General features: G+C 45.9%; 1 protein-coding gene across 1 annotated transcript in view; it reads left to right on the forward strand.

Annotated features, from left to right (window-relative positions):
- The window catches only part of PPP1R2 (protein phosphatase 1 regulatory inhibitor subunit 2), a 25,444-nt gene that overhangs the window by 5,163 nt on the left and 6,087 nt on the right, over positions 1–14,194 (forward strand). The window contains exons 2-5 of the mRNA XM_044670875.1: positions 4,524–4,556; positions 5,722–5,841; positions 10,049–10,129; positions 10,740–10,831. Coding sequence (XP_044526810.1) covers positions 4,524–4,556; positions 5,722–5,841; positions 10,049–10,129; positions 10,740–10,831 — 326 coding nt within the window. The remainder of the gene's footprint in view (positions 1–4,523; positions 4,557–5,721; positions 5,842–10,048; positions 10,130–10,739; positions 10,832–14,194) is intronic.

The following is a 14,194-nucleotide window of genomic DNA, read 5'->3' on the forward strand; positions in this document are numbered from 1 at the left end:
GGGGGGGGGGGGAGGGGGAGGGAAGACTATCCCACAGCATAGCCCCTGGGCCTGTGTCGAGGACTTAGGGGAGCGTGAAGTAAGTAGGGGCTGGGAGAAGAGACAAGTGGGTGGGGAGGGAAGACTCCTCTCCCCCCCCCCCCCGGGGCCGAATCTGCCTCTTTCCTTAGCTCCCCTCCTCCCTTTTTACAGGGGAGGAAACTGAGGCATGGTTTGGCGATACGGTAAGCGGGATCTGATCCTTTGGGGCTGAGGGGAGAAGTAGTATGGTGGGGGGGGGGGGGGATGTCTTTTGGACCTTCCAACTTGGGATGAGCCAGGGGTTCCTAGGCGTCCCCTGCTCGCCTTTCTTTCCCAGGAGCTGTGGGGCTTCTTTCTCCTTTTGAAAGTCACCTAGCCCAGAACCTTTGGCTTTCAAAAAAAGTGCCTTGTCCAGGTTCTCAGAGCCAGGAAGTGGCTGAGGTCAAATCTGAACCCAGGACCCCCTGTGTCCAAGCCTGACTGAATCTACTGAGTCCCCTCTCTACTCCTAAATTCCTTACTCTTCAAAATCTTTTTTCCCCTCGAGGCTGAACTTGGGGGGCAGGATGGCTTGGCTGGGTTCAAATCCTACCTCCATTTTCTTAGAAGTTACTATAATTTATGCTTTCTTTTTCCATTTAAAAAGACTTTGAAGCAGCTGGGTAGCTCAGTGGCCTGGAGTCAGAAGGACTTCTGGGACACTTGTGGCCTGAGACACTCTCTAGCTGGGCAAGTCACTTAACCTCATTGCCTAGCCCCTACCTCTCTTCTCCCTTGGACCCATACTCAGTATGAGCTCCAAGACAGAAGGCAAGGATTTAAAAATAAAGCAATAAAAGGACCCATCATACCTGCCTTTTTATAGCTACAACATCCATTTTGCAGGTCAGCACACTAAGTAGCCTGGAGAAGCCATTTCAGTGGTGCAAATGGGAAAATCCTTTCCCGTAGTTCCTGTCTTTTCCTTCTTTTGACCCCCGTAGCCCCTGGGCCCTACGTGCCTTCTCACCATTTGTGCCAAGCGAGGCCCGTAAAGTGTGAATAAGTCATGAGAGTCTCCAGGACTGCATCTAAAAACCTTAGCAAATATAGCCCCCCATTTCCATGTATGCTGTTACCATTATATAATGCCAGGAAACTTGCTATAATTGTGAGATTGGCTGTCTTGGGAATTCTGGGTCCAAACTCAATGCTAATTGCATTAGCAAAATAGTTTTCATTATTAAAAAAAAATGAAAGTTTTAAAATTTGAGCCACATCTGGAATACTTCATCAGTTTCTACTGGTTGTATTTCTCAGAAATGCCTTGGAGAAACTCCAAATGTTTCTAATTATCTTCTCTCTTCGTTAAAGTTTCTTTTATTATCCAGCATGTAGCAAGGAAGTTTTTTGTTAATAACAGTTTGTTAATTGTGGCAAGTGGTTTAGAACACGTTAAGCAAGAATCCTTTTTTAAAGAACTGTTTATTGGTGTCTTGGTTTTGTGTCACCTCAGCTGCCCCCTTTCTCTCCTACCTCTATGCTCCCCAGAGAACCGTCCCATAGGACAGAGACTTGAAACATCTTAGATCACTTACTTGACAGCAGGAAGGGGGAGAAGGCAGTTCATGAGAGAAAAACCTGAAGGCTTCCTCCTCCTCCTCCTCTAGGTTTTGCATGATTCAGAATAATCACACACTATCTTAAAAAGACAATTATCTTTAAACTGTGTTATGTTTTACAGATTTTTCAAGCCACAGAATCCGTTCTAACCTGTTCCTTACCCAAGTTGGCAGAATGCATTTTCTATTCACTTTTTTCCCCATTTAAAAAGATTTGTTCTGTTTCTCAGGAGAAGCTAAAGGTGAGGTTAAAGGTGGAGCGTCTCAGCTTTAGGGATTATCCGTGGGAAACCAGCTTCTTTTGTAGTTCTGTTTGTACTGCCTTGGTCCACTTTTAATGGATCTTGGCACTGTTTGGTAGTCACTTCACTTGGTAACGTTTTCTCCAGAATTGAGGCCTTTGGGTTTTCGATGTTTCTTTTTCTTAGAGCCTCAGATCATGATTGGTTGATTGATGGGTGGTCAGGTCTTCTCAGAGTTTGTTTTGGAGGAGGAATTTTCCCAAGAGTTGATTCCAGAGACTGGTTGGGGCTCTGAAAAAAATGAAGGACAAGACTAAATCTCATCTCCGTCCCAAAGCTGCCCACTTGCCACTCTGGTGTTTCCTGCTAAATGTCCCACTGGCAGCACAGTGTAGCTCAAATGGATCTTTCCCCCTACATTTGCCTCTTCTATAAACTTTCCTAATTCTGTTGGGGGTGAGCACCCCCTTCCTAGACACCCCACTTTATTACCTTCCCTTTGGGCAATTGCTCAGGTCTTGTCCGTGCCTTCTTACCTACAATATGCCACTGGTCACCTAAGCACTCTCCCTGCTTCCAGGCTCGTCCCTTTCCAAGTTATCTTCATAGCCCCCAGGGGAGGAGGAGTGTATGTGTGGCCACTAGAGACCCACCGGATGGAGCTCAGCTTTAGGAAGGCTTTGGGGCAGCCCTGGAAGGTTGATTCTAGAGAGTAGAACCTGGAAGTCAGGAGACAATTCCTGAGGCTCTTGCAGTAATTCAGGCCAGACATGAGAAAGGCCTGAGATGAGTAATGGCTCCGAGTGAAGAGAAGGGATAGATAACCTCAGGGGCCGAATTAGAATCAGCAAGACTGGACAGCCCCTCAGATATCAGAGGATGACCCCGAAGGTCCACACCTGGGCCTTGGGTATAAATAGAGAAGTAAGGAGAACTGGCAGGCCACTTGGTGGTATAGTGGGGTGAATGCCAGGCCTGGAGTCAGGAAGACCAGATTTCAAATCTGACCTCAGACACTTACTTGCTGTGTGACCCTGGACAAGTCACTTCACCCTCTCTACCTTGGTTTCATCTTATCTTTTTCATGAGCTGGAGAAGGAAATGGCAAACTGCTCCAGTAGCTTTGCCCAGAAAACTCCTAATGGGGTTAAGGAGAGTTGGGAAGGGATGAACAACAAAGGAGGAGACTCAGGTTTAGAGGGAAAGAAGAGGTCTGTTCTGGATCTCTTGGATTTGAACTGCTTTTGGGACATCCAGGGAGAGATGTTTAGCAGGGAGATGGTGGACTGGAGCTCAGGAGAGAGACGAAGGCTGTGTATAGATTTGAAAGGATCACCTTAAAAATAACTGGATTCATAAAAGATCATCTGAAAAAAGGGGGGGTTAGGAAGGGCAGCTTGGTGGCTCAATGTACCAGGCTGAGGTTCAAATCTGGCCTTAGCTACTTCCTAGCTGTGTGACCCTGAGCAAGTCACTTAACCCCCACTGCCTAGCCCTTACCACTCTTCTGCTCTGGAACGGATACTTGTATCCATTCTAAGACAGAAGGTAAAGTTTAAGAAAGAGAAAAGATAAAAGGGCCCCTGCTATAACCCATCCTATGGAAGCAAGACATGGATGAGACCTGGCAAAGGGAACTGATCCCTTGGGAGAGGAGAAGGAACCTTCAAGGCCTGGGAGTCCAACCCTTTGATCTGTAGAGATGAGAAAACTGAGACCCACAAATGTCTTCCTTCCTCCCCCCAACCCCTTGGGTTTCTGTTTGCCCATGGTGGTGTCTTCTCTTCCTTTAATATATTACTCCAACACCGACGTGCATGTGGACCCTTGTCTGTACTGATTTGCTTCCTATTTCAGCTGGCTACATGTTTATCTGTGTGTCTGCAGTCCCAGCTGTCAGAAGAAGCTCGGGGGCCAGTCCTAGCCATTTGAGAGACAGACGAGAGCATCTGTGTGTGTGTCTGTGTCCCTGGCACGGTAGATACAAAAGGAACCCAGTTTTTTCTCCCAGAGAATGGCAGTTCCTTGGGGCAAAGTCAGCTTCCCCTTGAAATTTGTCTCCCCACCTCCAGCACCCAGTGAATTCATAGCAAATGTAGACCGACTGCCTCATGCTTGCCACAGCCCTAACTGGCACAGTCAGGACTGGAACCCAGGCCCCCTGACCCCAGATCTAGAGAGTATCTTAGAGAAGACTACCCTGCTGCCTCTTCTGGGGGAACACAGGTTTCTGTGTGTGCAGAAAAGAAAGTGGGACGTTTGGAAGGAGGAGGACTTTGGTGAACAGGCTATCAGCCCTGGAGGGCTGGTTCGGGTGTTTCCTCTGGGAAGCCCTTCTCTGGTGCTCGGTCCCTCCTCCGTTGTCCTCATCCTACACTGTTTGTCGTGTCAGACAGCAGGGCCTGCCCATGAGTAGCCACTGATGTGCTTTTGGAGAAGGCCCCGTGGACATCTGCAGTCATCAGAATAAAGGACCAAATGAACCTCCAGAGTTTCCAAGGGCACAAAAAGGCACTCGGGCTTGTCCCTGGAGAGGATGACATCGGAACTAAAGGATTGTTCCTCTCCTCTCCAGTGCCTTTGGGGGCAGGGCTGACAGCTGGCAGTGCCAAGGGAAGAATGCGGAGTTGAGCCAAAAAAAACCCTGAACCCCACACAGTCGCCCACCCCAACCGCGGCTCCTTAGGACTAAGCTGAGCCCTCTGGGCTATTATGGGATATGTGTCAGGCAAAGCCGGGCTGCGTTTGCTGACCTTTTAATCTGTAAAATGTCAGTCAAGAAATATTTGCCATTATTGACTCTGAGCCAGGCACTTCAGGGATTATGATACCCATTTTTACAGATGAAAAAAGCACAGCCAACATGGATAAAGCCAGCCTGGATCTTTCTGCCTCCACGCCCAACATGCTGTGTTAGAATAGCTGCAGGAAAGCCTCCTTACGTAATATATATATTTAAGCCCTTACCTGCCATCTTAGATTCGATACTTAGATTGTTGCTTCCAAGGCAGAAGAGCAGTAAGGCCTAGGCAGTTGGGGTTAAGTGACAAGTGTCTGGGGCCAGGTCTGAACCCAGGACTCCCATCTCCAGGCCTGGCTCTCTTTCCCCAAAGCCACTTAGCTGCCCCCCTCCAAGAAGCTATTTCCAGGCTTTTTTACTGCTCCCCCAAACTCCTGACTGACAAAGCATGCTCACAGAAGAACACTTTTGAGAACTTTGGTGGGGCCAAGAGAAGCTGTTTGGCTCAGACAGTTCATTGTACATAAGTTGGTGCTTAAACCTCTCCAGCCTTCCCTCGGTTTTTATAGCCAGAGTCTGTGCTAGATTTCTCAATCATGAAATCATATTTAATGTGTTTTTAGCTACAGTTCTGTGAAGGGATTGTGAAGCAGAGCAGCCATGGAAATGCCCCTCTTCTACATTGGCCAAACTTCTCTGCATTATCTCGGATCCCTCTTCCTTGGACCAAATGATGTAGTGACTGGGGGAGTTTGCAGAGAGTAGAAGCAAGCTTTTTTTGGTTTTTCGTTTGGGGTTATATTTAGTATACATTCAGCAGCATCATCTGGCAGGAGCTCCTTGAAGGCAGGGACTTTTGGACTGTGTAGTGTCTATACCCAGCGCTTGGCCCAGAGCCTGCACCATAATAGAGACCGAATAAATGCATGCTTGTTGTTTGATCAGTGACTATTTATTATAATTCTTCATTTACGTTAGGTCTATCTTGGATTCTATCCCCTGAAAAATATTGTTTAAATTAAGGTCTGTGTCAACCACCTCCAATCTGGATATTTTGGATTTTCAACTGGAGAGATGGGAAAATCAATCTTTTATTGTATTGAAAACTATTTCTTCCTTTTAATTTTAGTAAAAAATCCCAGAAGTGGGATGAAATGAATATCCTAGCAACCTATCATCCAGCAGACAAAGACTATGGTTTAATGAAAATAGATGAGCCCAGCACTCCCTACCACAGGTAAAAATAAATGTATATTTATTTTTAATGTGTAAAATTTGTAGCTTTTCTGGTTTGATGTTGCGTCCCAAGTTCTGGTGCTGGTGAATTTGTGTTTATCTTGTGTAGCATTGGGAATTAGCTCAATCAGGAGATTTCATGGGCAAAGGTTTCCATGTTTTATTCCAGTACTAAAAATCGGAAGTCTTAGAGAGTTAAAGAGGGAAGAGTCATGTTTGCTAGAAGACCTTGGCTCCTGGCATTTAACCAGAACTTGGCAGGTTATTGAACTTGCCCTTATCTTTTAACGGCATATTTACCCAAGTCAGAAATTGGGGCTGTCTTAGATTCTTGAGTTCCCACCACCAGTAGTAAAAAGATTACTTTGGACTGATAATCCATTCCACAGGAGGGAAGAGGTTAGAAGGATGTTGGTGGGTTATTTAAAATCCTGCTAGTTGTGGTACCCCCTTGGGAAGATTGGGGTGATTCAAAGTCTGAGAACTCACTTGGAAAATCCCCCTGAATCTCAAAATTGCATTATGAATAAGAATCCATTTCTTGGTCAGACTAGGAATAACCAATAAATTTAGTACTCAGTGATCAGAGACATTCAGCCTTGTGAGTCATTAAGTACAATTTTGGAAGCTCATTATTCAGCCCTCCTCTAGGCATCCCAAGACTTCTCTACTTGGTAAATAGCCAGTGAGGAGATGGGCCAACATTCTCTCAGTCCCTCCCTGATTCCATGATTGATGATGGAAAATCACCCAGTCCTAGGATTCCAATGCCTAGAAGGAGAAATCAGGTCACACCTGGTTAAGAGTGGCATTGTTGGGGCAGCTGGGTGGCTCAGTGGATGGAGAGCCAGGCCTAGAGACAGGCAGTCCTGAGTTCAAATCTGGCCTCAGACACTTCCCAGCTGTGTGACCCTGGGCAAGTCACTCAACCCCCATTGCTTAGCCCTGACCACTCTTCTGCCTTGGAGCCAATACACAGTATAGACTCCAAAACGGAAGGTGAGGGTTTAAAAAAAAAAAAAAAAAAAAGAGTGGCATTGTCCTTTCCATCCATTGTAAGACTCGAGGACTCTCCTTTGCCCACAGACATACCTGGCCAGGCAGGCCAGATCCCCTTTTCAAGTTTCCTTAAATAGAAGATGCTCTGAGGTAGAGAGATATGAAAAGCATTCCTTGAGTTTATTGGGAACAAAGGAATGTAGAAAGGGGTTTGAAGGACAGATCTGAAACTCAGTATATGGCTAGATAGTAGAAATAATGCTCCATCAGAAATAAATCCTTTCAGCCGATACCAGATTGTTTTATTTTGTTTCTTAATTTTTTTTTTAATTTTTATTTTTTCTGGGTTATATATGTATTATTACACAAAACATTTCTATATTATTCATTTTTGTAAATTAACAATCTTATAGAACCAGAACTCCAAAACATACCCAAATATGTAAGGGTTAAAAATTAAAGGTTGTACTAAATGTATAAAAATGTGGTCACCAAAAATATATTACTCAAGTCAGGGTGACTTTTTATGGTAGGAGAAAGAGTGAAAGTCAGGAAATGAGAGAGAGTAGATAATTACTCCAGCCCAGTCAGAACCAGGCAGGGCTTCAGAGGCCCCAGCAAGATGACCCAGAGGAAAATTAAACAAAGGTTTTAGGCACAAGGCCTCCTCTAAGATGAGGGGCCTCTCCAGAGGATGGTACCTCCAGAAAAGCCAGGAAAAGGACTCAGCCTTTTTCACTCACCCACGTGGTAGTTCTAAGGGAAAATCCAAGGTCCCAAGCTGGAGCTCCTTCAAGGTCAAGTTCAAAGGAGAGCTAGTCACAGGAAGTTTCTCCTACTTTTAAAAACCCTTCCTTTCATCACTTCCTGTGCCTTCCTTCTACTTTACGTGGACCAATTGCAGCTTTAGCTTTGCTTAGGACTGCCCAGGGGGCAGTTAGTTGTTTCTGATTCGTCACCCATATGGGGCACATGGCCCACAGACGTCCCCATACTTAAGGATAAGTGGGGTATATAGGCTTCTGGTGATTAAATCTAAAAGTGGGTGAGGAGAGAGTTAATCCCATCTTCACAAATGAACAAGTGATAAATCATGTTTTCATCTGCATTTGTACTTCAACAGTTCTTTCTCTAGAAATGGATAGTATTCTTTTTCTTAAGTCCCTCAGAATTGTCCTGGATCATTGTATTGTTAGTAGCAAAGTCTCACATTTGATCATTCCACAATATTGCAGTTACTGTGTACGGTGTTTTCTTGGTTCTGCTTATTTCACCCTGCATCTATTTGTGTAGGTCTTTCCAGGCCTTTCGGTACCAGATTATTTTAATGGGTGCCACTTTTTAATGCTGTTTGAGATCTGATACAGTTAAGCAACCTTCCTATGTATATATATTTCTTCATTAATTCCCTTGATGTTTTTGGCCTTTTGTTCTTTGAGATGAATTTTATTTTTTCTAGCTCTATAAAATAATCTTGGGTATTTGACTGGTACGGCACTGAATAAATTAATTTAAGTAGAACTGATATTTTTATTATATTGGCTCAGCCTACCCATGAGCAATTAATGTTTTTCTAGTTGTTTAGATCTGATTTTATTTGTATGAAAAATGTTTCGTAGTTGTGATCATATAGTTCCTGGGTTTGTCTTGGTAGGTAGACTACTGTCTACAGTTTGTTTGTTTTTTTCCCACAGTTACTTTAAATGGAATTTCTCTTTCTGTCTCTTGCTTTTAGACTTTACTGGTGACATAAAGGAATGCTAATGATTTGTGTGAGTTTTTTATCTTGTAACTTTGCTGAAATCGTTAAATGTTTTTTAGTGGATTCTCTAAGATTCTTATTCTCTAAGTATACTATCAAATCATTTGCAAAGAGGGAGAGATTTATTTCCTCACTGCATGATAGAATGGAATCCTTCTTTTTCTTCTCTTATTGCTGTACCTAGCCTTTCTAGTACAGTATTAAATAATAGTGTGATGATGGGCACCCTTGCTTCACCCCTCTTCTTATTAGGAAGGCTTTTAGCTTGGCCCCCATAACTGTATTGTGACACAGGATGGGAGTTTAAGGAGCGAGTGGGGTAGGGCAAGGACACATTGTTAGTGGATTGCTTGGGGCCTCCCATTATGGGAGATCTGATCCTGCTGTAGATACCATAACATGAGTTGAAAACATGTTATGGTTCCATGCTTGGAATTGGGCATAATTTCTTTCTGTTTAAAGTTGAGAACAGTGAAGGCAGAGGCATGAGGAAGAATGGGAAGATAAAAGATATAAGGCCTTGGAGTGAGGAAGAGGGAGACCATGTAGACTGTCATTGGTGAGATGTCCCTTTGCTGGCTTACTGGCATCCCTCAAGGGCTCATGCTGGGCAGTGCAGGAGCCCAGCCCACAGTTTATCATCAACCTGGGAAGGCAGGTTTTCCCAGGACACACTAAAAAAGAGCCATTCCAAAGGGCAGGAGAGTGCACGTCTTCACTGATCAGCTCGGTGAATTGGTCTCCTAAGGCCTCGGTGGCCTTGCCTGGAAAGTGAGGAAGTTGGACAAGATACACTAGTGTCCTAACTAATGTTAACCAGTTTTCTCTTCTGAATAATTAATTGTATTCCTCATCCTGAGAAGCTTTAGAACACTTTCAACTTCTGATTCTACAAAGGAAATTCTTCCAGGGTATCAGTTCTTTAGGTTGGTGCTCCTTTATTTGTCTGAAAAAATGTCTTTCTGGTGTTTTAAGTGGGAAGTCGGGTCTGAAAGACAGACCAGAATAGGGAAGCTGGAGAGCGTGAACAAACACCTTGAGCTGTACCTTGGGACAGTTTGATTTGAGGTTTAGGAATTCCCTGAACATTGGACACATCCACATGCAAGTCTCAATGGGAAAGCAGATATTCTAAAGCCAAATGGAAATGGCTTTTTGGTCTGGGTGGAGAGGAGCCGGATCTTCCAAACGCTGGAATTTCTTTTCTCTTCACGTTGGCGATTTGAAAAAAGTGTTTGCGGATGCAATATTTTTCAGTGTGTACAACTTGGCACATATTCAGTTTACAAACCAATTTGGATTTTGTTAAAAACTCTGGACTGAGACCCGAGCAGTCAGTCAGCTATCCTACATTAATTAGGTATGGACAGAAGTTTGGTTCAGCTCCCCTTGTGTTTTGAGGCACAGTTGTGCGCTTCAGCAATTTCTGGTCTGTTTGGCATTCCAGTATGGTTGGCGAAAATGATGAGGATGCCTTGAGTGACTCCGAAACGACTGAAACCCTGACCCCAGAAGTCTTGGCCCGAAAGTAAGTAGTGGCTCCCCTCCCCTCCCCTCCTTTCCTTTCTTTGATATGTCCAGAGTTTATCTTTTAGAACAGCAGACTCTTCTGTAGGATGTTTGATGTTTTCAGAACACCTGACATGGTCTTCTTTGAACCTCACCATAACCTTGTGCTGCAGATTTGGTGGATGTTGTCCCCATTTTACAGATGGGGAAGCAGAGAAGACAGGTGACTCACCTGTGCTAATAAGTGACCAAGCCCAGATTTGAGCCTCAGATTCCAAATGTAGCACATTCTGCCCTAGCTACCTGCTTCCGTTTCTGTTGGTGACACAAAGAGCGAACCCTCACTGGATGGGCAGGTCCACCCAACGATGCCCTCGTTACGTAGGGATGGTCCCAGACTCTCCTTTTTGTCTTTGCTTGATTCCTCCCTACATCTGCCCCATTCTAGCCATCGCTCTCCTCTCAGGTACTGATAATGTGGTGACTTCTCAACATATGTGTTGTAGCATGTGGAGAGTGTGTGTGTTTGTGTGTGCGCGTGTGTACACGCACCTTCATGCCGTAGTCATTTCCTTAGTGCTAGAAGTATTCTGTATTCATCCTCTAAGTGACTGACTCTCTTGGCTAAGGTTATCGGCTGCAGAAGGCTTGGAACCAAAGTTCCTCGTTCAGGATGATGAGAGCAGTGAAGAGGAGGAAGACCTGACCCCCGAAGAGCAAGGTAGCTCATTTTCTTCATTGAGAATGCTCAGGAGGGCCAGCCAGTTCTCTGCCAAATCATTACTATTTTCTCCCTCCTTAGAGGGCAGGTACAGAGGTTTTCTGAATGGCAAATACCTTTTGGGAAATGTCATTAGTAAGGCTCCCACGTGTTGGACGGGAGCAGGAATTGTTGGATTAGTGTGTCAAGTTGGCCACAAGTAAAATTTGGCCTCAGAGCAACAAAATGCAAAACACAACCATAGAGATTGGCTCTACCAGAATTCCGCTTGGACAGGTCAGAACCAAAACAGAAGCCGTTTCTGGGAGGTCACTGCCGGGATGTCCACCTCTCTCCTCAGCTCAGTTGCAGGGATGATTGGGTGGCCCATGCCTCCCTCTCTCCCTTTGAAGTTGTGTATTTTTCACTAGAGCTCTTCCACTTAGAGGTCTCTCTTCCTAACCCCCAGGGGATGTCTGGCCTTGGGAGAGAGCTACAAGAAGTGTGGGCTCCCACATTGCCACAGGAGTCTGGCTGTGCAGAGGAGCAGGGCTGCCTCACTCAGCTTTTTCAGTAATACTTCTGTGTGTCGCTGGGGGTGGAGGGGCGTGTCACAGATTTGGGGGTGTTGTTTGGGAGTTTTTATTGGACTTCTGGCAGACACTTGGGCAAGCAGGAGGTTCGTGTTCTTTGGGCGCGCTCTCTCTCTTTCTCTCTCTCTCTCTCTCTCTCTCTCTCTCTCTCTCTCTTTCTCTTTCTCTTTCTCTTTCTCTCTTTTTTTTCCCCTACAATGGCTTATAGAATTCCAGAATGTCAGAACTGGAAGTCATCTTGGAGGTGGGGAAGCTGAGGCCCAGGTCAGTCAAGGCTAGAGCAGCCTCTGAAATCCAGCACTCGCAGAGGACACACTTTTCTTTCCATTGCTAGAAACAGGATCCTAAACACTCAGACTATCATTCTGTCTTGATGAAGAGCTGGCCACATGACATTAGCTCCCATGGCCCGGTTTCTGGTTGCGAATTTATCCGGCCAAGGGAGGGCAGTCTTTGGGTTGAGTGATCTTTACCGAACCAAACTACCTTCCCAGAATGAGATGGTGACTTGGCTGTGGCCAAACCACAACTCAGATCAAATCTCTGGCCTTGGAGCCTTTTTCAGTTGGGCTGTTATAGCTGCCTTGGGAGAATCCTATCAAAAGAGCCTTAATCATGTACAACGTTTTGGAAGTGGTTCCTGTGGGTTCTCAGACACATAGAGAACATGTTACACAGTGGTGCTCGCAGCAGTTGAGCACTTAGAGGCAAATATATTCTGTTTCTGTAGCACTTTGGAAAGTCTTGTTGTGTTTGCATTTTCTTTGGGGTGCTTTCTTGCAGATCCTGTATCTCTAGTCTCTCCAGTGTGCTCAGAGCCTTCTTGGGGGTCCATCTGAATCATCCATCCAGGGTTACTCATTTTTGATAGACACCCATCCCGCCCCCAGAGCTTCGGTTCTAGGAAAGATCTTTTCTGCTCTTTATCCCACAGAAGTGTTTAGTCAGCCTCAGCATGAAGACCTCCCCCTCCCCTGGCAGGCCCTTGGGAAAGCTCTCTTTGTTCCGTCCGTTGGTCCTTGTGTCAAACCTAAATGGGCCTGGGAGCCACCTTGATTCTTTATTCCCTAGTCCAGCCCTTCAGTGGCAGGACAGGACAAATGTAATCCCTCCTCCACTTGGCAGCTCTTAATGTTCTTGAATACGGCCTCCTAGGCATCTCCGTCCTGCTTTTCTTCACACTAAACGATCCCAGCTCCTTAGGCCAGTCCCCATTTTGCATGGGTGCCCTGGTGGGTGATCTCTACATTATCAAACAGAGATCCTCACTCAGGTGGGTTCCCTTCCAAATGAACAGATTACTCCTAAAGCTTGCCTCTGTAGTCCAAGAGCATACGTGCCCTCTTTTCAAGCTTAAGCCTTTCACTTTCTCCTTCCTTTCTGTTGGCTCTCTCTGAGCCCTGGTTCCCACCAGTGACACAGCCTCCGAGGCCCCCCTTTCCAGCCCCAGTTCTGCTTTTGCTCATCCCCACAGCTCACTGGTCCTGGTGGGGGAGTCAAATACTCTTCACCTCTCATTTCCACTCCCAAAGTCTCCCTTGACGACCCACCAATATTCACTCCACAGTTGCTCATTTTTTGGAGGTTCACCTTATCCAAATATATCACACAATCTAGATCCTAGCAGCCATTATCGCCTCCTTCCTTCCTCAGGCTTTATACCACAACAGCTCTACACTTCCTTCTAGGAGACACAACCCTAGCTCTTGACGCCCCCTCCACTGTCCTAACTTCCCAGTTCCTCAGTCTCCTCTTTAAAAAAAACAATAACCCTTCCGTCCTGCCTTTGCATTCATTCAAAGACAGAAGAGCTATAAGGATTAGGCAGTTGGGGTTAAGTGACTTGCCTAGGGTCACACAGCTAAATAGTCTTAGTTGCCACAGCCATCTCCCCCACTTCAACTTGGCTGTACCCAGAGAAGGCATCCCCTGCAGCTTGCTGTTCTCCACAAGTTCCATGGCTGTATCTGATCCTTCCATCTTCCCCTCTTCCTTTTCTTTTGCTGGATCTTCTCTCAGGTCTTCTAAGGCTCCTTCTGGGGCTGCCTTTTCTTCTCCCTCAATCCTGATCTAGTTGATGATTCATCTGTTCTCATGGATTAAAATGAAGGGCAGGCGATGGTCTGCCCCAGGAGGGAGGGCAAGGTCAGAAGCGGGAAGGGGCTGAGAAAGTGGAGAAACCAGGATAAGTGACTTTTTCTTCCTGACTCTCCTGTTGCTGTATAACTGGTTACCTCCAGACTTCCAGACTAGGACTCTTGCAGTAGCTGCTGGGTGGGTGTCTGCCTGCCCCTCACTCCAATCCGGCCTCCATTCAGCCACCTCAGGGATTTCCTATGGGTCAGGGCCCGACCACATCACCATTCTACTCCGTAACATCAGTATGTCCCTGTTTTCTCAAGGGTCAAATCCTTCCTGACCCCGCCCATTCTTCGTCTTGTTCTTGACCCCCTTCTGCCACGCCACGTCCACTAGCAGTTTCCTCCTGCCTGCTCCTTGCAGCAGACACTCCAGCAAAGACCACATTTGGAGTGTGGCGGGCTTGTGTCTCTCCCGGGACACATCCTGGCTTTGTGACCTTGGGCCAGGCCCCTGACCTCAGTGCTCCAGAAATGAGCAGCCATCAGTAAAGGGAGTGTTTCCTTTAGCGCCCCCACAGATGAACTTGCCATTTTGGATCAAAATGTCTTCATCTTTGCCACAACCAAAAAGCAATTTAAAGCCATTCTCATTTCTAAGGAAACTGAGGCCTTTCGAGCACATTAACTTCCCCAGACCCCCCCCCCCCCCC

Source organism: Gracilinanus agilis, chromosome 3 (assembly GCF_016433145.1).
Source record: "Gracilinanus agilis isolate LMUSP501 chromosome 3, AgileGrace, whole genome shotgun sequence".
In the NCBI taxonomy this organism is placed as follows: domain Eukaryota; kingdom Metazoa; phylum Chordata; class Mammalia; order Didelphimorphia; family Didelphidae; genus Gracilinanus; species Gracilinanus agilis.